Raw genomic sequence first — 23,454 nt, forward strand, 5'->3', positions numbered from 1 at the left:
GGAACTCAAAACATGAAACCAGATCGACTGCCTGTGACTGCAGTATTAAGTTTCTCCAGAAAAAGAAAACAGTAAGTGGGAAGAATAGAACAAGCCATTGAAATCATCTAGGGCAGCATGTCAGTAGAAATATAATGTGAAAAACATCATTTAAAGTTTTCTAGTAATCATATTAAAAAGATAAAAATAGGTGAAATTAACTTTAATAATACATTTTATTGAATCCAACATATCAAATATTAACATATAATCAATATTTTAAAACTGTTAATGAGATAGTCTGTATTCTTTTTTTCATACTGTCTTCAAAATCCAGTATGTGTTTTATGCATATAACACATCTCAATCCAGATGCTAAATTTTCAACTGTTGAAGTAAACTGTAGTCCTACTGAAATAATACATTTTGTCTAACAGAAAATATTATTTTACACATCTTCAATTTTTTAATTACAATTTAAATTTAGTAAAATTAATAAATTGAGTACAAACTCAGTTCCTCAGTCACTCTGGCCACATCTCAAGTGCTCAGTAGGATTTTCTCTTCCACTTGGTACATGAGAGAAATTCAGGCTCTTTGCTCTGAAGAGACAGTGGCTGAGAGACAGGTATATTTGTCCTCAGAAGAACTGAAGGTGAACATAGACTTATTCTACAAATCCTAGGATGTTTTGATAAGTGGGATCCCTTGAATGTTGAAAGAGATAGTTTTAGGGCAAAATAGAGCAAGTCAGCTTTACCTAGCAGGTAGGAAGCCGTACCTCCTCAACTTGGTCCAGGCAAGCGGAAACAACTAGGCTCCAGACAAAAGTAATGGATCATAGATGCACGAGGAGACTAGGGAAGGTAGGAATGGCTAAGGGTACATCCTGTGTTGCAGAAGTTGTTCATAGAAGACAGGACCCAGGAGGAAGCATAGGCAGAGCTGGGTGAGAGGGAGAAAGCCAGGCAGGTGTTGTCATTCATTCTCCCCTGGAGGAAACCCCCTTGGGGCTACTCTTGGCTTCCTAGGTCTTTTACTGTGGACTGTATCTTTCCCAAAGCATTTTCTGTCTTATGTTTACCCCCAGAATTTGGAGAACTGTGCAGAAAATATCAAGTCCCCAGGCTGAAACTCTGGGGACTTGAAAGCAAACTCAGGATTCTCACATCTGGCCTTTGTTGTCCCCTTCCAACCACTGTAAACACAGCTAGAAATCCTATACCATCTTTGGGAAATGATCTGAAAGACCTTTTTTGTCATGAAATGTTTTTTATTTTTTTTTATATTGGAGTATAATGGACTTACAATGTTGTGTTAGTTTCATGTGTATAGCAAAGTGATTAAGTTATAATTTTCAGATTCTTTTCCCATATATGTTATTACAAAATGTTGAGTATATTTCCCTGTGCTATACAGTAGGTCCTTGTTGATTATCTATTTTATATATAGTAGTGTGTGTGTGTTAATCCCAACCTCCTAATTTATCCCTCCCCTCCACCTTACCCTTTTGGTAACCATAAGTTTGTTTTCTAAGTCTGTGAGTCTGTTTCTATTTTGTAAATAAGTTCATTTGTATCATTTTTTTGGATTCCACATATAAGTGATATCATATGATATTTGTCTTTCTCTGTCTGACTTAATTCACTTACTATGATAATCTCTAGGTCCATCCATGTGGCTGCAAATGGCATTATTTCATTCTTTTTTTATGACTGAGTAATATTACATTGTATATGTGTACCACATCTTCTTTATCCATTCCTTTGTCAATGGACATTTAGGTTGCTTCCATGTCTTGGCTATTGTAAATAGTGCTGCTCTGAGCATTGGCTGCATGTACATTTTTGAATTATGGTTTTCTCCGGATTATATGCCCAGGAATGGGGTTGCTAGATCATATGTAGTTCTATTTTTAGATTTTTAAGTAACCTCCATGCTGTTCTCCATAGTGGTTGTACTAATTTACATTCCCACCAACAGTGTAGAAGGGTTCCCTTTTCTCCCCACCCTCTTTAGCATTTATTGTTTGTAGACTTTTTGATGATGGGCATTCTGACCAGTGTCAGTTGATACCTTATTGTAGTTTTGATTTGCATTTCTCTAATAATTAGTGATGTTGAGCAGCTTTTCATGTGCTTTTGGCCACCTGTATGTATTTTTTGGAGAAATGTCTATTTAGATCTTCTGCCCATTTTTTGATTGGGTGGTTTGTTTTTTTGATATTGAGCTGCATGAGCTGTGTGTATATTTTGGAGATTAATCCCTTGTAGGTCACATCGTTTGCAAATATTTTCTCCCATTCTGTACATTGTCTTTTTATTTTGTTTATGGTTTCCTTCACTGTGCAAAAGTTTCTAAGTTTAACTAGGTCCCATGTATCTATTTTTGTTTTTATTTTCATTACTTTAGGAGGTGGAACCAAAGAGACATTGCCGTGATTTATGTCCAAAAGTGTTCTGCCTGTTTTCCTCTGTTTTATAGTATCTGGTCTTACATTTAGGTCTTTAATACATTTTGAGTTTATTTTTGTGTATGGTATTAGAGAATGTTCTAGTTTCATTCTTTAACATGTGGCTGTCCAGTATTCCCAGCACCACTTATGGAAGGGACATCTTTTCTCCATTGTATATTCTTGCCTCCTTTGTTGTAGATTAATTGACCACAGGTGTGTGGGTTTATTTCTGGGCTTTCTATCCTGTTCCATTGATCTATATGTCTCTCTTTGTGCCAGTAGCATACTGTTTTGATTACTGTAGCTTTATAGTATAGCTGGAAGTCAGGGAGCCTGATCCCTCCAGCTCCGTTTTTCTTTCTCAAGATTGCTTTGGCTATTTAGGGTCTTTTGTGTTTCCATACAAATTTTAAGATTTTTTATTCTAAATCTGTAAAACATGCCATTGGTAATTTGATAGGGATTGCATTAAATCTGTAGATTGCCTTGGGTAGTATAGTCATTTTGACAGTATTGATTCTTCCAATCCAAGAACATGGTATGTCTTGTCATCTTTGATTTCTTTCATCAGTGTCTTATACTTTTTGGAGTTACAGGTCTTTTGCATTCCTAGGTAGGTTTATTTCTAGGTATTTTATTCTTTTTGATGCGTTGGTAAATGGGATTGTAACCTTAATTTCTCTTTCTGACCTTCTGTTTTTAGTGTATAGAAATGCAACAGATTTCTGTGTATTAATTTTGTATCCTGCCACTTTACAGAATTCATTGATGAGCTCTAGTAGTTTTCTGGTAACATCTTTAGGGTTTTCTATGTATAGAATCATATCATCAGCAAACAGTGACAGTTTTACTTCTGCTTTTCCAATTTGGATTTCTTTTCTTTTTCTTCTCTGATTGCTGTGGAGGACTTCCAAAACTATGTTGAATAAAAGTGGCAAGAGTGAAAATCCTTGTCTTGTTCCTGATCTTAGAGGAAATGTTTTCAGCTTTTCACCATTAAGTATGATGTTAGCTGTGAGTTTGTCATATATAGCCTTTATTATGTTGAGGTAGGTTCCCTCTATGCCCACTTTCTGGAGAGTTTTTATCATAAATGGATGTGGAATTTTATCAAAAGCTTTTTCTGCATCTATTGAGATGATCATAATGGTTTTTATTCTTCAGTTTGTGAATGTGGTGTATCACACTGATTTGTGGATACTGAAAAATCCTTGTATCCCTGGGATAAATCCCACTCGATCATGGTATATGATCCTGTTAATGTCTTGTTGGATTTTGTTTGCTAATATTTTGTTGAGGATTTTTGTGTCTATGTTCATCAGTGATAATTGGCCTGTAATTTTCTTTTTTTGTAGTATCCTTGTCTGGTTTTGGTATCAGAGTGATGGTAGCCTCATAGAATGAGTTTGGGAGTGTTCCTTCCTTTGCAATTTTTGGAACAGTTTCAGAAGGTGTTAACTCTTCTCTAAATATTTGATAGAATTCGCCTGTGAAGCCGTCTGGTCTGGGATTTTTGTTTGTTGGGAGTTTTAAAATCACAGTTTCAATTTCAGTACTTGTGATTGGTCTGTTCATATTTTCTATTTCTTCCTGGTTTAGTCTTAGGAGATTGTACCTTTCTAAGAATTTGTCCATTTCTTCTAGGCTGTCCATTTTATTGGCATATAGTTGATAGTAGTAGTCTCTTGTGATCCTTTGTATTTCTGTGGAGTTGGTTGTAACTTTTCCTTTTTCATTCCTGATTTTATTGATTTGAGCCCTCTCCCTTTTTTTTTCTTGTTGAGTCTGGCTGACGTTTTATCAATTTTATCTTTTCAAGGAACCAGCTTTTAGTTTCATTTACCTTTTCTATTGTTTTCTTTGTCTCTATTTCATTTATTTCTGCTCTGAGGTTTATGATTTCTTTCCTTCTACTAACTTTGGGCTTTGTTTGTTCTTCTTTCTCTAGTTGCTTTAGGTGTAATGTTAGGTTGTTTGAGATTTCTCTTGTTTCCTAAGGTAGGATTGTATTGCTATAAACGTCCCTTTAGGACTGCTTTTTCTTCATCTCATAGGTTTTCGATCAATGCGTTTTCATTTTCATTTGTCTCTAGGTATTTTTTGATTTCCTCTTTGAGTTCTTCAGTGATCTATTGGTTGCTTAGTAGCACATTGTTTAGCCTCCACGCGTTTTGTGTTTTGTTTTGTTTTAGTTGTTTTTTTCTTGAAGTTGATTTCTAATCTCATAGTGTTGTGGTCAGAAGAGATGCTTGATATGATTTCAATTTTCTTAAATTTACTGAGGCTTGCTTTGTGGCACAGCATGTGATCTATCCTGGAGAATGTTCCATGTGCACGTGAAAAGAATGTGTATTCTGCTTTAGGATAGAATGCTCTATAAATATCAATTAAGTCTATCTGGTCTATTGTGTCATTTAAGGCCTGTGTTTCCTTACTGATTTTCCGTGTGGGTGATCTGTCCATCGATGTAAGTGGATGTTAAAGTCCCCCACTATTATTGTGTTACTATTGATTTCTCCTTTTATGGCTGTTAGCATTTGCCTTATGTATTGAGGTGTTCCTATGCTGGGTGCATATATATTTACAATTGTTATATCTTCTTCTTGGATTGATCCCTTGATCATTACGTAGTGTCCTTCTTTGTCTCTTGTAATAGTCTTTATTTTAAAGTCTATTTTTTCTGATATGAGAATTGCTACTCCATCTCTCTTTTGATTTCCATTTGCATGGAATATCTTTTTCCATCCCCTCACTTTCAGTCTGCATGTGTCCCTAGGTCTGAAGTCGGTCTCTTGTAGACAGCATATATATGGGTCTTGTTTTTGTATCCATTCAGCCCGTCTATGTCTTTTGGTTGGAGCATTTAATCCGTGTACATTTAAGGTAATTATCTATATGTATGTTCTTGTTGCCATTTTGTGAATTGTTTTGGATTTGTTTTTGTAGGTCTTCGTTCTTCCTTTCCTCTTTTGTTCTCTTGTGATTTGATGACTATCTTTAGTGTTTTGTTTGGATTCCTTTCTCTTATTTGTGTGTATATCTATTGTAGATTTTTTTTTTGTTTGTGGTTACAATGATATAGCAGTCTCTATAAATACAAGATTGTTTTAAGTTTCTGGTCTCTTAATTTCAAGTACATTTCATATATCCTGTATTTGTAGTCTCCTCATGATTGCTGGTTTTGATACCATATTTGTGTGTGGATGATTTTCTTCCTTTATTGTATGTTTGCCTTTACTGGTGAGCTTTCCCATTCATACTTTTCTTGTTTCTAGTTGTGGCCTTTTCTTTTCCACCTGGAGAAGTTCCTTTAGCATTTGTTGTAAAGCTGGTTTGGTGGTGGTGAATTCTCTTAGCTTTTGCTTGTCTGTAAAGCTTTTAATTTGTCCATCAAATCTGAATGAGAGCCTTGCTGGGTAGAGTATGCTTGGTTGTACGTTTTTCCCTTTCATTACTTTAAGTATATCATGCCACTAATGGCCTGCAGAGTTTCTCCTGAAAAATCAGGTGATAACCTTATGGGGATTCCCTGTATGTTATTTGTTGCTTTTCCCTCATTGCTTTTAATATTTTATCTTTGTTTTTAATTTTTCTCAATTTGATTATTATGTGTCTCAGCATGTTCCTCCTTGGGTTTATCCTCTATGTACTCTCTGCACTTCCTGGACTTGGGTGACTACTTCCTTTCCCATGTTAAGGAAGCTTTCAGCTATTATCTTTTCAAATATTTTCTCAGGCCCTTTCTCTCTCTCTTCTCCTTTTGGGACCACTATAATGTGAATATTTATGAGTTTAATGTTGTCCCAGAGGCCTCTTAAACTGTCCTCATTTCTTTTCATTCTTTTTTCTTTATTCTGTTCCACAGCAGTGATTTCTAGCCGTCTGTCTTCCAGCTCACTTATCCTTTCTTCTGCCTCATTCATTCTACTATTGATTGCTTCTAGTCTATTTTTCATTTCAGTTATTGTATTGTTCAACTTTGTTCTTTATATCTTCTAGTCCTTTGTTAAATATTTCTTGTATCTTCTTAGTCTGTGCCTCCATTCCTTTTCTGAGATCTTGTATCCTCTTTACTATCATTACTCTGAATTCTTTTTCAGGTAGATTGCCTATCTCCACTTCACTTAGTTGCTCTTCTGGGGTTTTATCTTGTTCCTTCGTCTGGAATGTACTCCTCTGCCATCTCATTTTGTCTAACTTTTTGTGCAGTCTCTCTTCCACAGGCTGCAGGATTATAGTTCCTCTTGCTTCTGGTGTCTGCCCCCTGGTGGGCGAGGCTGGTCTAGAGGCTTGTTCAGGCTTCCTGGTGGCAGGGACTGGTACCTGCCCACTGGTGGGTGGAGCTGGGTCTTGTCTCTCTGGTTGGCAGGGTTGTGTCAAGGGGTGTGTTTGGAGGCAGCTGTGGGCTCAGGAAGACTGTAGGCCTACAGGCTCTTGTGTGGGGCCAGTTCTTGGTGTCAAAATGGCAGCCTCCAGGAGAGCTCATACCAATGAGTATTCCCCAGTACCTCCATCACCAGTGTCCTTGTCACCACAGTGAGCCACAGTCTCTTTCCTGCCTACTCAGGAGACCCTCCAAGACCATTAGGTAGCTCTGCCCCAGGCTCCTCTGAAGTCATTGCTTTCGCCCTGTCTCCCACTGTGCATGAGACCTTGTGTGCATCCTCCAAGAGTGGAGGTTCTGTTTCCCCCAGTCCTGTGGAGTTTCTATAATCAAGCCCTGCTGACCTTCAAAGCCAAATGCTGTGGGGGCTCTTCCTCCTAATGTCAGAGCTCCCAGAACAGGGAGCCTGATGTGGGGCTCAGAACTCTCACTCCTGTGGGAGAACCGCTGCAATATAATTATTTTCCAGTTTGTGGGTCACCCACCCAGTGGGTATGGTATTTGATTGTATCACAGATGCACCCCTCCTACAATCTCACTGTGGCTTCTTCTTTATCTTTGGATGTAGAATATCTTTTTTGGTAGGTTCCAGTCTTTTTTGTTGGTGGTGGTTCAGCAGTTAGTTGTGATTTTGGTGTTTTTGTAAGAGGAGGTGAGCTCAAGTCCTTCTATTCTGCCATCTTGTCTCCAACCTCTGAAAGATCATTTAATCTCTACATCTCAACTTTCACACTTTAACAGTCTGCTAGGCAAGAATAGTTGGGATGTTGATAAGTGGAGCCACAGAAATGGCCCCATTGATGGGAGATGACAGCCATGGTTGATGTGATTTGCCTTGTTGTGTGATACATTTAAATAAGACACACTTGGTCCAAGCTTTCAAAAGTCTGCAAAGCTGTGCACCATTCTTATGGATGTCTAATACTAAAATTGGAATTTTCTCCTCCACCCATTTCCTTTTAGTTATATTGGCAGGAAGAGGATGCAACTAAAAGAGCCAGAGAAAGCTGTGCCCAATGTGGTAAATCTGGTCGAAGCTGACTATTCTTACTGGACTCTGGGCTATGTCATCTCTCTGGGAGGAGCACAGAAGCTTGTTGGAGCCAATCCTTTTGGGAAGATGCTACCAGTGGATGAGTTTCTGCCAATCATGTACAACAAGCATCCTGTGTGAGTTACCCTGAACTGCCTGCCTATCCCTTGAGCACAATCCATTCATGAATTATGCTACTTGGTTTCTGGGTAATACTTAATATTTTTTAAGGGGTACTACTTTCCTACGTGATCTTTCCATAATCATGACCCAGAGAGGCCGATTTGAGTGATTATCCCCTTTTAGAGATGGGGAAGATGAGGCAGAAATGGTGAGTCTTGCATAGGAGTCCTCTTTAATACCCAGCGGGTAGTTTAAGTGGACGTAATCTGCTCAGTCCTCTCATCTCTGATTTTCTTACTTCCATAAACCCATATACACCTCAAGGTGAAGGTCATCTTCCTAAACACCTCAGATTTTTCTGTTCATTTCTTAGTTCATTGTGTGTACTGTTGGCCAGGCAGTAGCTCACAGGCTAGTCAGGAACCCAGACTGGAGAACAGTCATTGTGATATATTGTGATACCTGCAATCACAGAGATGTGTTAGAGGCTCAGGGAGAGTGGAGGTGGCCTCTGAGCAAGGTGTCCATAGAAGAAGGCAGTGTGATGCTAGGGTTCCTGTAGCCCGGGAGTTCACTCTGACCTAGTGCTTATCAAGGGCATGGTAAATTATGGGTTTATGTGTCAGTCTCCCTAATAACCTATGAGCCCCTGAGGCAGAAACCATCTTTTATCTCTGTGTCCTTAGAGCCTAGTCCAAACTCTATACATAATAGCTGCTTGATCAATGCTTCCTTAAATTCATTACTGGAGCAGAAGGCCAGGTTCTAACCTTGGCTTCTTCTCTCAGTTGCTGGGTGATTCCTTCCTAGATGGTCTTCATGTTAGCAGTTGAGTGTTCTTGTCCTGCGTCTTGCTCATTTTGTCTCCTGTCTTCAGTAAAGATGGACAACATGTCGGAGACTGATTTTTATCTCTGCTTCCCAACATAAACATGGAGGTCAGTCATCATCCCCTCAACAGAAAGGAAATTGAGACCTAGCAGCCAAGCAGATGTCACCTCATGTAATCTGCACAGGAGCCCTGGGAGGGAGGGCAAGTCGTCCCTCCACTTTACACTCACTTGTCGCTGGAATGCAAAGCCACGCTGGTGTGCCTCCAAGCCTACACCACATCACTCAACCCTTCACTGCCATCCAGCTCCCAGCCATCTAATTTATTAATCCTGGAACAGAGCATTTTCTACAAAGTGATCACATTTATTTATTATTATGGTCCAACAGAGCTTAATCCTTAATTTTTAGAATAAGACCTGAAATTCATTTTTAAACTAGTCTATCCAAATACAACAGAAACATCCTGACCTTTTTCTTTGTGCATTTGTTTAGACCATCTGAAAGCTTTTAAAGAAAACTGTATCGTGTTCGTAGACTAAAATTTTCCACACAGGACACAACTTGAAAAATAATCAAATGAATCTATGAGAATTTAAGAGATAACAAGTGGGGCTCTTTTCCCCTGTTCTGTAAGTGTCCTGCCCCCTTACCCACCTGTACACCTCTTGTTTTCAGTGCTGAGTACATGGAGCATTACGAATCCAGGGACTTGAAAGCCTTCTCTGCAGAACCCTTGCTCATCTACCCAACACACTACACAGGCCAGCCAGGGTATCTGAGTGACACGGAGACCTCAACCATCTGGGACAATGAGACAGTGGCCACTGACTGGGACAGGACACATGCCTGGAAGTCCAGGAAACAAGGTCACATCTACCGCAATGCCAAGAACACAGAGGCCCTGCCACCGCCAACCTCCCTGGACACTGTGCCTTCGAGAGATGAGCTATGAGGGCTCCATGGGGGGTTTACTGCCCTTTCGTTTTCCTAGTGGGCTGTTGATATGTTTGTTCCAGTTTCTTTTCGTGGTCACGATCATCTAACCAAAGTGGTCTAGTGTGATTGATCAAAATTAGTATGTTTTTGACAAGGGAAGAGAATAGGGAAACTAAACCCAAATTTCCTAGATGGCTAGAAAATAGGCTTTATGGCAACCATTAAGATGAACTTCAATCCAGACACCTTGTCCCTCAGTTCATTACCCATATGATACTGGTTCCCACATTGAGGTTGAACAGCATGGCTCAGAGATTCGTCCAAGGGAAAGGTGATCACCACACTATCACATCAATAAATGAGTAGGCCTGGCAGCCAAGTCAACTGGACCACATCTATTGGTCTAGTGGGCCCATTTTATGTTATAGATGTGACCTTGAAAACTTGAGTATGTTCCAAGTTCGGGGTGTGGGGGAGGGGGAATCAGATCATTTAAAATCAAATTAATTGGGCTTTTTCTTTAAAGGCATTTGCCATGAGCCTTATTGCAAAGTGACTTTTTCATCTTAGTCCCCATTACCCAACAGGGATGGGTATTTGGGTCTGTGTGTGACTTGGCATTTGACTATCATGGCAATTGAAGCTCCCATGAAGAGGTGTCCATTTGCTGTGAGGATATAGTTTCGTAGATATTTGAGGGTTTGTGTAGATATTTGAGGAAAACACTCAAACTTTGGCCTTCTTTATTATGGTCACTTGAGTTGGGATGCTCTATTTATGAAGATAAATTTAATATATAAGGGGCTGGGGCTGGTGTGTAATTGCTGTCCCGGGGGTTCATGTGCTACCCCAGCACGTCAGACTGTCCCCTCCTCCCTGAGCCTGGGAGTGAATTGCAGGTGTGAGTTTTATGAGTCACTGTTAAGAGGCAGAGCACGTTTTCAGGCCAGAAACAGTCCTTGCCTGGGATTTTCATTCTATTTTGAATTATTTATTTTACAAAATGTGGGGGAAATGTCTGTAGGATAAGGCAGAGAAACATATGTGTCAGGCTTTTATTGCCCCCTGGGAAGTGGTGAGTGTAGACACGCTGGTTCCAGAATTTGGTTCTTCTGCATTTCCCAGCCTGACTCTTACAGGGAGGCCTGTTGAGTGGGAGAGTCTAACCTTCTGGAAACAAATGATTCTCCACCTCAGGCGAGAGACCTTGGTTAGAAACAATGGACTGATCAACTGAGTTAGACCAACAACCAGGGAAGCCTTGGAGTCAGGATCCTGGGCAGGCCACCTCTCTGCTTTCTTCATAAATGGATTTTATGTAAAATGCAGAGTTGGACTACATCATCTGTTTCAGCTCCACAGTCTGTGATCCTTGGATATCTCATGGTGGTTTGCTTTAGGTTTCTGTTCTCATGCCTGCAAGCAGTAAAACTTGGTCTCCAGAAATCCCCTCCCCAAGCATCCCGTCCACACACGCTCCTCTCTCCGTGTCCTGGGTGTTGACTCTGAGCTTCATGCTTTGGAGCAGAACCCGTGGGTGGCCTTGCTGGGTGCACCAAGCTCCCTGCTCCCCATGAGGGCCCCAGGCTGCAGGACAACCCGGCAGCTTCCTTCCACAGAACACCAGCCTTGGCCTTCCCTCTTGACTTATGGTTGGTTCTTCTGCATTGACCAATAAGCCAGGAGACTGAGGGAAGGGATCTCAGCTGCCTGATTTTTACTGCTTAGACATAGCTATCAGAGCTTGACTCTTTGTCTAGAAAAACAGAGCATCTGGGGAGCTAGTGAAAAACCCTTAGGCAATTCCTAAGGTTTCCTTGGGTATGTTGTACTTCGTTTGTGTATTTGAGTGTGTGCAAATGTGCGTGAATTTCATTTTTTTTTTTTAAAGGGGTGGGCGGTGGCTGAGGTATTGGGAATGGAGGGAGACTTAATTAATTTTTGTGTGGTTATGTTTCACAGAGAACATTGGTGTTTTATTTTTTCTTTTTCCCTGTCAGCTGGCCTGGTGGGTTTATGAATTCTCATTCTTAAAAGACATTGTTCATAAATTCTAGAATTTTAGATTAGGACTGTTCTACTGTGAATAAAATTCTGGCTCTGTTAGCCCAGCCGTTGCTTTTCTCCACTCAGGTCTAGAATCCCAAGCAGTGTTCTTTCATTGTGAACATTGTGAGCTGCAGACGCAGCATTTCTTTAGAAGGTCATCTCTTCAGCAATCCAGGGATTCCTTGACCTCATTATTCTTTCCTGCCTCCCGTCTAGCCTTAAGTCAAGACATTAGACCTTCGCAGTGTCAGAGGACTTTGCCTCCATCATGGCACCTGCTGTCTGCCTCTGGAAGTTAAACCCTCCCTGGATCTTGAGATCCAAGGTGTAATCTTCTGGATGGACGGCCCTGACTTCAGCAGTGCTGGTGCTGCTGAGTGTGGACTGAGTGTCTACAATATGCAGACGACACACTGCACGGGCCTTGCTTTGTTCACTGGGGCCTGCTCCAGGAACTCTGGAAAACAAGAGCCAGCATCCCAGCATCCTACACTGTCTGTCATGCTCTGTCATTCCAGGGTGGGGAAGTGATAAACTACTTGCCTTCTAGAGCACTTTGTGAAAAATTAAAAAACGTGCAACTCTATGATTGTTCACTGGTTCCTCCAATGCTGGTCAACAGCCAACACTGCTGGAATTTCCAGGTCTGCACTTCCAGTGCAAGGATGTCAGAGGCCAAAGGTAATCATCACTGCTGTGCAATCCCTGTGGCAAAGAACAGAGGGTGGTCACCAGCCTTCCTGTCCAGTGGGAGATGTTTTAGACTGCTGGAGATGTGGGTAAGCCAAAAAGGATTCTAGGCCTCCAGTGGGAGGGTGATGACGGAGGATTCACCTTGCATTTCTGTGCTATTGGTCAGCCTATCTATCCATTCATCAAAAGATACTGAAATGCTTGTCCCAGGCCAAAGAGATTTATCTTGGGGCAAAAAAAGGAGAACCCATGTTGGCCTCAATGACCGCCTGTATTTCAGCTCAAGCTCCCCCAAAACCTCAAAAACCAGGTGTGAGCACTCCCTTGTTTCAGGCCCTGTGCTGGGTACTGAGATGCTCAGAGGTCTAGAAAAGGTCCCTACTGCTGTGGGGTCTATGGTCCAAGGGAGAAGCCATGTAAACAGGATGGCTTTCTTTCAGAGGCTGGAACAAAAGGGGCCATAGAACCCCGGGAACCTGGTTCTGCTGAGGAGGGGGCCATGGGGGCAGCTTTGCTGGGAATGTGACAGTTGTGTTGGGTTTGGGAGCATGAATGGGAGTTTAGGAGAGGGAGGAGGGTTGGGCACAGAGGGTGGGAATGGTTTCCAGGCACTGTGAAGGTATGGGGCTGTGGAAGGGCCTGCTAGGGAGTGATGGGGAGCTGGGTAGGACCGAAGAGTCAGCTATGTGTTGGGGTTATTGACAGGAAACAGTCTTGAGACCCAATAACAATGGCAAGGCAAGGCGGCTACCCTCCTGCTCCAGACTATCCTCACGAATGCAGAGGCCATTGTTTCTGGGGGGAATTCTAAGTTTGGTTACTCTCCTGACAGACAATGCAGAGATTTCCAGTAAAATGTTGGTGTCGGAAACAAAATTCCCATTCAGCTACACACATGGGAATATTTTCACTTACAGTTGGAACAAATCCATCTAATTAGTAACTGTAAGATAAAGATGAGTTTTCCCAAGAGGCTTCCACAATGTGCTTTCAAGACATTCTTTCCAAGTAAGTGATCTTTATGACTGACAAGAAATTAATTCAGTGAGGATTCAACTAATGACAAAGTGAGAGTTAAAGTGAGGCTGGTCATTTGATAAAATAGCATGTCATGGATGATCTGTTCAGAAAGCTCAGCACAGGCAGCCTTGGAAATAATCATTTCACCCATATTTTATGTTTTGTGGGGATGTTTGTTATCTCAGAGAGAACCTTCCTCCCCTGGAGACTTCCTGATTAAATGTGTCAGTGGGAGGGGAGCCAGGAGGAGAGAGCAGTGACATGGGAGGGGCCTCCCTGTGAGTGGGCTGATGGCATTCCCTAAATCGAGCAGGGTGGCTGAGACAACGGTGAAGAGTCTGGCCAGTGGTGGCCAGTATGTTGTTTTTGGTTTTGTTTTTGCCTGCTTGGAAAAGAGAGAAATGATAGGTTTTAGTACATTGTGTTAACAGATTACATAGAAAATGGTGCCTTCTCTTTAATTTTTAATTTAAAAAAATTTTTTTATTGAAATATAGTTGATTTACAATGTTATGTTAGTTTCAATGTACAGTGAAGTGATTCAATTATATATGTGTATATGTATGTGAATATATACTTTTTTTACATTCTCTTCCATTATAGGTTATTATAAGATATTGAGTATAGTTCCCTGTGCTATACAGTAGGTCCTTTTTGGTCATCTATTTTATATAGAGTAGTATGTATATGTTAATCCCAAACTCCTAATTTATCCCCGCCTCCCCTTTTGGTAACTGTAAGTTTGTTTTCTATGTCTGTGAGTCTGTTTGTTTTGTAAATAAGTTCATTTGTATCATTTTTTTTTTGATTCCACATATAAGCGCTATCATATGATATTTGTCCTTCTGTCTGGATTACTTCACTTAGTATGATAATCTCTAGGTCCATCTGTGTTACTGCAGATGGCATTATTTCATTCTTTTTAATGACAGAGTAATATCCCATTGTGTAATATATGTGTGTGTATATCATATATATACACATATATATGTGTATATGTGCCACATCTTCTTTATCCATTCATCTGTTGATGGACACTTAGGTTGCCTCCATGTCCTGGCCATTGTAAATACTGCTGCTATGAACACTGGGGTGCACGTATCTTTTCCAATTATGGTTTTCTCCAGGTATATGCCCAGGAGTGGGAATGCTGAATCACATGGTAGCTCTATTTTTAGATTTTTAAGGAACCTCCATACTCTTCTCCATAGTGGCTGTACCAATTTATATTCCCAACAACAATGTAGGAGGATTCCTTTTTCTCCATACCCTCTCTAACATTTATTATTTGTAGACTTTTTGATGATGGTCATTCTGAACAGTGTGAGGTGGTACCTCATGATAGTTTTGATTTTCATTTCTCTAATAATTAGTGATGTTGAGCATCTTTTCATGTGCTTTTGGTCATCTGTATGTATTTTTTGGAGAAATGTCTATTTAGATCTTCTGCCCATTTTTTGATTGGGTTGTTTGTTTTTTTGATATTGAGCTGTATGAACTGTTTATATATTTTGGAGATTAATCCCTTGTCAGTAGAATCATTTGCAAATATTTTCTCCCATTCTGTAGGCTGTCTTTTTGTTTATGGTTTCCTTTGCTGTGCAGAAGCTTTTAAGTCTAATTAGGTCCCATTTGTTTTTATTTCCATTACTCTAGGAGACGGATCCAAAAAGATGTTGCTGCGATATACGTAAAAAGTGTTCTGCCTATGTTTTCCTCTCGGAGTTTTATAGTATCCGGTCTTACATTTAGTTCTTTAATCCGTTTTGAGTTTATTTTTGTATGTGGTGTTAGAGAATGTTCTAGTTTCATTCTTTTACATGTAGCTCTCCAGTTTTCCTGGCACCACTTATTGAAGAGACTGTCTTTTCTCCATTGTGTATTCTTGCCTCCTTTGTCATAGATTAATTGACCATAGGTGCATGGGTTTATTTCTGGGCTTTCTACCCTATTCCATTGATCTATATTTCTGTTTTTGTGCCAATACCATGCTGTTTTGATGACTGTAGCTTTGTAGTATAGTCTGAAGTCAGGGAGCCTGATTCCTCCAGCTTCATTTTTCTTTATCAAAATTCCTTTGGCTACTTGGGGTCTTTTGTGTTTCCATACAAATTTTTAAAATTTTTGTTCTAGTTCTGTGAAAACTGTCATTAGTAATTTGATAGGGATTGCACTGAATTCGTAGATTGCATTGGGTAGCATAATCATTTTGACAATATTGATTCTTCCAATCCAAGAACATGATATATCTTTCCATCTATTTGTACCATCTTTGATTTTTCTTTAATCAGTGTCTTATAGTCTTTGGAGTACAGGTCTTTTGCCTCCTTAGGTAGGTTTATTCCTAGGTATTTTATTCTTTTTGATGCAATGATATATGGGATTGCATCCTTAATTTCTCTTTCTGGTCTTTCATTGTTAGTGTTTAGAAATGCCACAGAGTTCTGCATATTAATTTTGTATCCTGCAACTTTACCAAATTCATTGATGAGCTCTAGTAGTTTTCTGGTAGTGTCTTTAGGATTTTCTGTGTACAGTATCATATCATCTGCAAACAGTGACAATTTTACTTCTTCCTTTCCAACTTGGATTCCTTTTATTTCTTTTTCTTCTCTGATTGCCATGGCTAGGACTTCCAAAACTATGTTGAATAATAGTGGCAAGAGTGGACATCCTTGTCTTGTTCCTGATCTTAGAGGAAATGTTTTCAGCTTTTAGCATTACGTATGATGTTAGCTGTGGGTTTGTCATATATGGCCTATATTATGTTGAGGTAGGTTCCCTCTGTGCCCACTTTCTGGAGAGTTTTTATTGTAAATTGATGTGGAATTTTATCAAGCTTTTTCTGCATATATTGAGATGATCATATGGTTTTTATTCTTCAATTCATTAATGTGGGGTATCACGCTGATTGATTTGCAGATATTGAAAAATTCTTGCATTCCTGGGATAAATCCTACTCGATCATTGTATGTGATCCTTTTAATGTCTTTTTGGATTCTGTTTGCTAATATTTTGTTGAGGATTTTTGTGTCTATGTTCATCAGTGATAATTGGCCTGTAATTTTCTTTTTTTGTAGTATCCTTGTTTGGTTTTGGTATCACAGTGATGGTGGCCTCATTGAGTTTGGAAATGTTCCTTCCTCTGCAATTTTTTGAAATAGTTTCAGAAGGATAGGTGTTAACTCTTCTCTAAATGTTTGATAGAATTTCCCTGTGAAGGCATCTGGTCCTGGACTTTTGTTTGTTGGGAGTTTTTAAATCACAGTTTCAATTTCAGCACTTGTGATTGGTCTGTTCATATATTCTATTTCTTCCTGGCTAAGTCTTGGGAGATTGTACCTTTTTAAGAATTTGTCCATTTTTCAAGGTTGTCTATTTTATTGGCATATAGTTGATAGTAGTAGTTTCTCATGATCCTTTGTACTTCTGTGGTGTCAGTTGTAACTTCTTTTTCATTTCTAATTTTATTGATTTGCGGCCCTCTCCCTTTTTTTCTTGATGAGTCTGGCTAAAGATTTATCAATTTTGTTTATCTTTTCAAAGAATCAGCTTTTAGTTTCATTGATTTTTTTCTATTGTTTTTTAGTCTCTATTTTATTTATGTCTGCTCTGAGCTTATGATTTCTTTTCTTCTAACTTTGGGATTTGTTTGTTCTTCTTTCTCTAGTTGCTTTAGGTGTAAGGTTAGGTTGTTTATTTGAGGTTTTTCTTGTTTCCTGAGGTAAGTTTGTATAGCTATAAACTTCCCTCTTAGAACTGCTTTTGCTGTGTCCCATAGGTTTTGGATCATTATGTTTTCATTTTCATTTGTCTCTAGGTATGTTTTTTATTTCCTCTTTGACTTCTTTAGTGACCCATTAGTTGTTTAGTAGCATATTGTTTTGGTTGTTTAGTAGCAGGTTGTTTAGCCTCCAGGTGTTTGTGTGTGGGGGGCGGTTTGCAGTTTTTTTCTTGTAGTTGATTTCTAATCTTATAACATTGTGGTTGGAAAAGATGCTTGATACAATTTCAATTTTCTTAAGTTTACTGAAGCTTGCTTTGTGACCCAGCATGAGATGTATTCTGGAAAATGTTCCATGTGCACTTGAAAAGAATGTGTATTCTGCTACTTTTGGATGGAATGCTCTATAAATATCAATTAAGTCTATCCGGTCTAATGTGTCACTTAAGGCCTGTGTTTCCTTACTGATTTTTCTGTCTGGATGTTCTGTCCATTGATGTAAGTGGGGTGTTAAAGTCTCCTGCTATTATTTTGTTACTGTTGATTTCGCCTTTTTATGGCTGTTCGCATTTGCCTTATATATTGAGTTGCTCCTATGTTGGGTGCATATATATTTACAATTGTCATATTTTCTTCTTGGATTGATCCCTTGATCATTACGTAGTGTCCTTCTTTGTCTCTTGTAACAGTCTTAATTTAAAGTCTATTTTGTCTGATATGAGTACTGCTACTCCAGCTTTCTTTTGATTTCCATTTGCATGGAATATCTTTTTCCATCCCCTCGCTTTCAGTCTGTATGTGTCTCTAGATCTGAAGTGGGTCTCTTGTAGACAGCATATATACAGGTCTTGTTTTTGTATCCATTCAGCCTATCTGTCTTTTGGTTGGAGCATTTAATCCATGTACATATCTATATGTATGTTCTTATTGCCATTTTATTAATTGTTTTGGATTTGTTTTTGCAGGTCTTTTTTCTTCCCTTCCTCTTTTGTTCTCGCCTCTTGTATTTTGACGACTATCTTTAGTGTTGTGTTTGGATTCTGTTTACTTATTTGTGTGTATATCTATTAATACATTTTTGGTTTACCATTACCATGAGGTTTTGATATATGTTATGTTTTGATATTTGTCTGTGTATATATATGATTGTTTTAAGTTGCTGGTCTTTTCATTTCAAATGCATTTCAAGTTTCTGCATTTGTACTCTCATCCTCTCACAATTATTGGTTTAGATAATCATATTTGTGTGTGGATGATTTCCTACATTTACTGTATGTTTGCCTTTACCGGTGAGCTTTCCCATCTTGTAATTTTCTTGTACCTAGTTGTGGCCTTTTCTTTTCCACCTAAAGAAGTTCCTTTAGCATTTGTTGTAAAGCTGGTTTGGTGGTGCTGAATTCTTTTAGCTTTTGCTTGTCTGTAAAGCTTTTGATTATTCCATCAAATCTGAATGGGAGCCTTTCTGGGTAGAGTATTCTTGGTTGTAGGTTTTTCCCTTTCATCACTTTAAATATATCATGCCACTCCCTTCTGGCCTGCAGAGTTTCTTCTAAAAAATAAGCTGATAACCTTATGAGGATTCTCTTGTATATTATTTGTTGTTTTTCCCTTGTTGATTTTAATATGTTCTCTTTATTTTTAATTTTTGTCTATTTGATTACTGTGTGTCTTGGTGTGTTCCTCCTTGTGTTGAACCTGTATGGGACTCTCTGTGCTTCCTGGACTTCGGTGATTGTTTCCTTTTCCATGTTAGGGAAGTTTTCAGCTGTTATCTTTTCACATATCTTCTCAGGCTCTCTCTCTCTCTTCTTCTTCTTCTGGGACCCCTATAATGTGAATGTTGGTGTGTTTGATATTGTCCCAGAGGTCTCTCAGACTGTGCTTTTTTCTTTTTATTCTTTTTTCTTTATTTTATCCCATGACAGTGATTTCCACCACTCTGTCTTCCAGCTCACTTATCCGTTCTTCTGCCTCATTTATTCTGCTATTGCTTCCTTCTTGTGTTTTTCATTTCAGTTATTGTATTCTTCAACTCTGTTTGGTTGTTCTGTATTTTTTCTAACGCTTTGTTAAACACTTCTTGTAACTTCTTGCTCTGTGTGCATCCATTCTTTTCCTGAGTTCTTGGGTCATCTTTACAATCATTACTCTGAATGCTTTCTCAGGTAGATAGCCTATCTCCACATCACTTAGTTATCCTTCTGGGGTTTTATCTTGTTCCTTCGTCTGAAACTTATTCCTCTGCCATCTTATTTTGTCTAAACTTCTATTTGTATTTTTATATGTGTGGAAGGTTAGTTACGTTTCTTGACCTTGGAGAAGTGGCCCCCGCTGTAGGGGATGACCTACGTGTCCCAGCAGTCCACTCCCCTCTCATCACCCAGTGTCTGGGGACCAGCTGGTCCCAGGGTAGGGTATTTGTAGACTTAGTTCCGCAGGCTGTGGGACTGTATATTTCTTGCTTCTGGTGTCTGCCCCCTGGTGGGTGAGGCTGGTTTAGAGGCTTGTGCAGGCTTCCTGGTGGGATGAGAAAATGGTGCCTTCTCTTATTATGCACACGGAATGAGGAAATGGCTTGAATTGCAGCCTGAAGAGTTTAGGTGCGCTTTCAGGAAGAATTTGACAGAATTATTAAATACTGAATGGGTTCCAGGCAAGTGGTGGAATGGCTCCATTAAAATTTGTTGTTGGGCTGGTAAGTGGCTTCCTTTCTGATCTATAGATTTGCCTAGGATGGCCTGTGTCTTTGCCTCCACCCATAGGTGTACTGATATTGAGATGATCTTAGCTCGGGTCCCTCCTGCCACACCAGGGAGGCCGCTCACAGCCCCAAGCCGCCCTCCCGTATGACCTCAAAAGGGATGGAAAGAATGAAGGATCACCTCTGAACACTGGTTTCTCTTTATTTTTAATTTACTGAGTTTATTTTTCTGCTCCTCCCTGGAGTTTCTTCAGCTTGGCTTCCTCTGCTGTGGGCACTTTGACCAAATCTCTATGTCTGAACACCAGCTTCGTGCCCCACCCCGCTGGTCCAGAGGGGGCTCCTCTGGGTGCTTCCTGTTCTAGGGGAGGCTGGGCAGGAGTCTGGGGCTCTTGCTCATGAGGGAACGTGATTTTCAGTGTCCTGGACAGCCCTCTCTCTCCGTTCTTCAGAGAAGCTTAGAAAATAACTTGTGACAAGGTGTCCTCTCCCAAAGGGAACTGGCAGTTTGGGGAAGACCCTCAGACAGGAGTTGAGATGTTTGTATTGATGGTGTGGTCTGAAGGGTTTTAACTGCTCTGTAAAATGCCAGCACGAATTGGGAAGACTTGAAGGGGATATTACTGTTTAGGATGGGCACAGGGAGGAAACCATGCCCACAGCTGAGCAGGGAGGGGGCAGATGAGGGGTGCAGGCCGTAGGGAATTAGAGGGGAGAGGAAAGAGGCAGCTTCCAGGGCACAGCACAGAGGTTCAAGTCCAGGAGAGAAGTGCAAGGGCAGGGGGATAAGAAAACAGATTCAGGCTCATTAGTGGAGAAGTGAGGCTGGTGCACAGGCTGGAAAGGGAGGGAACCAGAGGGAAAAAAATAGTAGAAGAGAGGCTTGGAATGGAAGTGGCAACCCAAGTCCTTAAAATGACTATTTTATCCTTGCAAACCTGCAACAATGGGAGAGGCTGAGGTGGCAGTGAGCTGGACAGCATGCAAAGGAATAATTGGGATGCCCGGGGCCCCCAGTGCCTGTGGAACAGCAACAATTCACTGTCCTGCATGTGAGTCATCCCTGGACAGAGGGAGAGTCAGAGCAGAGAGCCCCATTCTGCAGGGAAAGAAAGATACAGGTCTGGGAGGACAGGGGAATTGGGGCTCAGCTTCTGGTGAGAGAACTGTCCCTCCCTGACCGCAGAAGGAAACCAAAAAAGGTGGGGACCCTGACAGGAATCACCTTAGGCTCTGGGAGGGGGATGCTCCAGCTCAGGGCTGTTTCACACGGGCCAGTAGCTCCCTTCCGAGCCCATCCAGTGTGTGTCCCCGTGCAGCCTCAGCCCTGCCAGGAGGCACCGTGGTCAGGGCTGCGCTGGGCCCACACTCCCCTCTCCCCAGCCTCTTTGGAGCGGGGCTGTGGAGCAAGCTGCAGGAGCCCTGGCTGCCCTCTGGCTCCATGAGTCAGTCTTGCCCCAAAGCAGCAGCAGGCTCGATTTTCCCAGGGTGCTGTTCAAGCATCTGAAGTCCCATGTCTGAGTGTCACATCTGCCTTGTGTGGCTGCTTATTAGGGAAGGAGGCTGGAGGGCTTCTAGGAAGACAGCACGCCCTCCCCTTAGGCCACGAGCTTCCCAGGAATAACAGCAGTGAACTCTTAAAGTAAGCGCCAGAGAGAAGTGCTTTCTTTACGTGCGCTGTGTAATGTAATACTACATGAACCTCCAGAGGTAGGAACTATTTTCAATCCCCACTTTTTAGATGAAGCAATAGCTAAATGACTTGCCTAAGATAGTAAGTGGGCTGGGAGTCAGAGCTAGGCAGTCAGATCCCACCCACACCAAACTGCATCCATGCAAAGCTTCTGGAGAGAGAGTCTGTCTCATTTCTTGTTTCCTCACGAATATCTAATGTTTCTGTCGCGCTGTCTCTCTCACACACACACACAGCCTGATGTATAAAGAAGCTCTGCAGCCCCATCCCCTGTTTACTTCCCATCTATGAAATCTCATATATTAATTTTTTTTTTTAGATGATTAGACCAATTCGCTGACTTGCTGGAGGCTTGGATGTCAGATGTTATATAAACGAGGATCATCAGAAGTAGACATCTGGGGGCAAGGTATTATTTAGAATGCTTCTCCCATTTTGAAACTGGTGCCTTGGTATTGGGTTGGCCAAAAAGTTCGTTCGGGTTTTTCCATGAGCTGTGAAAAACCCGAACGAACTTTTTGGCCAAACCATCTTTTTGTTTAAATGGCTGGAGCAATCTAGAAACAGTTTAAATCATTTACTTTTCTTCTTTTTTCAACTTGATTTACCGGTAGCCTTTGTGTAGGAGATTGTGACTGCAGCACAAAATGTTGCTCTGAGTTGAACCAATCGTAGGAATAAAAATGATTTCTTTTGAGGAAACTGTGGCAAAGTACTCAATACTGATCACGGGCGTTCGCTCCTTTAACTCCTCATTCAGTTGGTGCTTTTCACCCACCCCACGGATTCATCATGCATCCTAGGTGGGAGTTAACTCGCAATGTCATCCTGGTCCTTACGGCCCCGTTTCCCCATCATCTGCGAGATGAAATGATGCTCAGGATAACAGGCAGCAGTGCTCCGACCAGCAGCAGATCTCTCCTTGGAGACTTGACAGAACCAACCAGATGCACATCTAACCAAGGTACCCTGTGGAAATTCACATGTAGCTTTTTGGAAATTCACATGGTTGGAAGGCTGGGGATGGAGCCAACAGACCCCAGGCATCTTCTCCAGCTCCAGCAGGCTGTAGAGGAGCATCTGTCAGGAAAGCCCAGTTCACTGTGACACCCACATAGCAGGGTTTGGTCATTCAGAGCCCTGCCCCTGACCTTTGGCAACTGGCTTAACTGCTCTGGGCCTCAGCCCCGGGATCTATAATACGAGGGCGAGGACTACATGATTTGTAAGATTCCTTCCAACTCTTAAGAAAATGTTAAATACCTCAAACTGTTAAATAAGTGAATTGCTTCCACACAGTTTTCTGGGTAGAGATGTTGAAAAACCACACCAAGTGGTGGTTTTCTAATTCGGAGTCTTAAATTAACTAAATTTGTCTGGCTTCTATTTGAATCTCGCAGTTTATGTGTAAACACTTTAAATTTCCTAGATTTTTTTTTTTTTTTTAATTTGACATACAACTACGTCTGTAAAGTAGCTCCTAGTTTAGTCAAAGTAGGGACCACATTAGAAGCATGTAAACTGGTGGTGACCGCATGTTAGAAATAAATTCTATAAGGCTAATTCTAAACAAAATTAAATTACTCTTGTTTTTTCTCCTCCTTTGAGCACCTTTCTTCAACCCTTCCTTTGCTCTATGCAGCCCCCATCTCAAGTCCTCACTGCCATCTCCTCCAAACACTTTTCGGAGAATGTGGGAAGATGAACAAAGTCATGCACCCTAGTGAGAAGACAGAACTCCTTTGTGTGGGGACGGAAATGCTCGTCTACTCCAGGTGTCCGCCTCCATTTCCCCACCTCCCCTGCGTTTAGATTGGGGCCATAGACTGG

The 23,454-nt window shown here is 40.8% G+C and overlaps 1 protein-coding gene across 3 annotated transcripts in view; it reads left to right on the plus strand.

The window, feature by feature from the left end:
• Nucleotides 1-22,012, plus strand: part of COLGALT2 (collagen beta(1-O)galactosyltransferase 2) — a 137,260-nt gene extending 115,248 nt beyond the window's left edge. For 2 of the 3 annotated variants that reach the window (XM_061185633.1, XM_061185635.1), the window contains exons 11-12: nt 7,782-7,988; nt 9,484-9,895. In XM_061185633.1, the coding sequence (XP_061041616.1) occupies nt 7,782-7,988; nt 9,484-9,760 (484 nt within the window). In that variant the 3' untranslated portion in view covers nt 9,761-9,895. Of the gene's footprint in view, nt 1-7,781; nt 7,989-9,483; nt 9,896-21,943 lie in introns of those variants that run through there. The other variant, XM_061185634.1, reaches the window with a different exon arrangement.
• Nucleotides 22,013-23,454: the final 1,442 nt, after the last annotated feature.

This window comes from Eubalaena glacialis, chromosome 3, assembly GCF_028564815.1.
Source record: "Eubalaena glacialis isolate mEubGla1 chromosome 3, mEubGla1.1.hap2.+ XY, whole genome shotgun sequence".
Lineage (NCBI taxonomy): Eukaryota > Metazoa > Chordata > Mammalia > Artiodactyla > Balaenidae > Eubalaena > Eubalaena glacialis.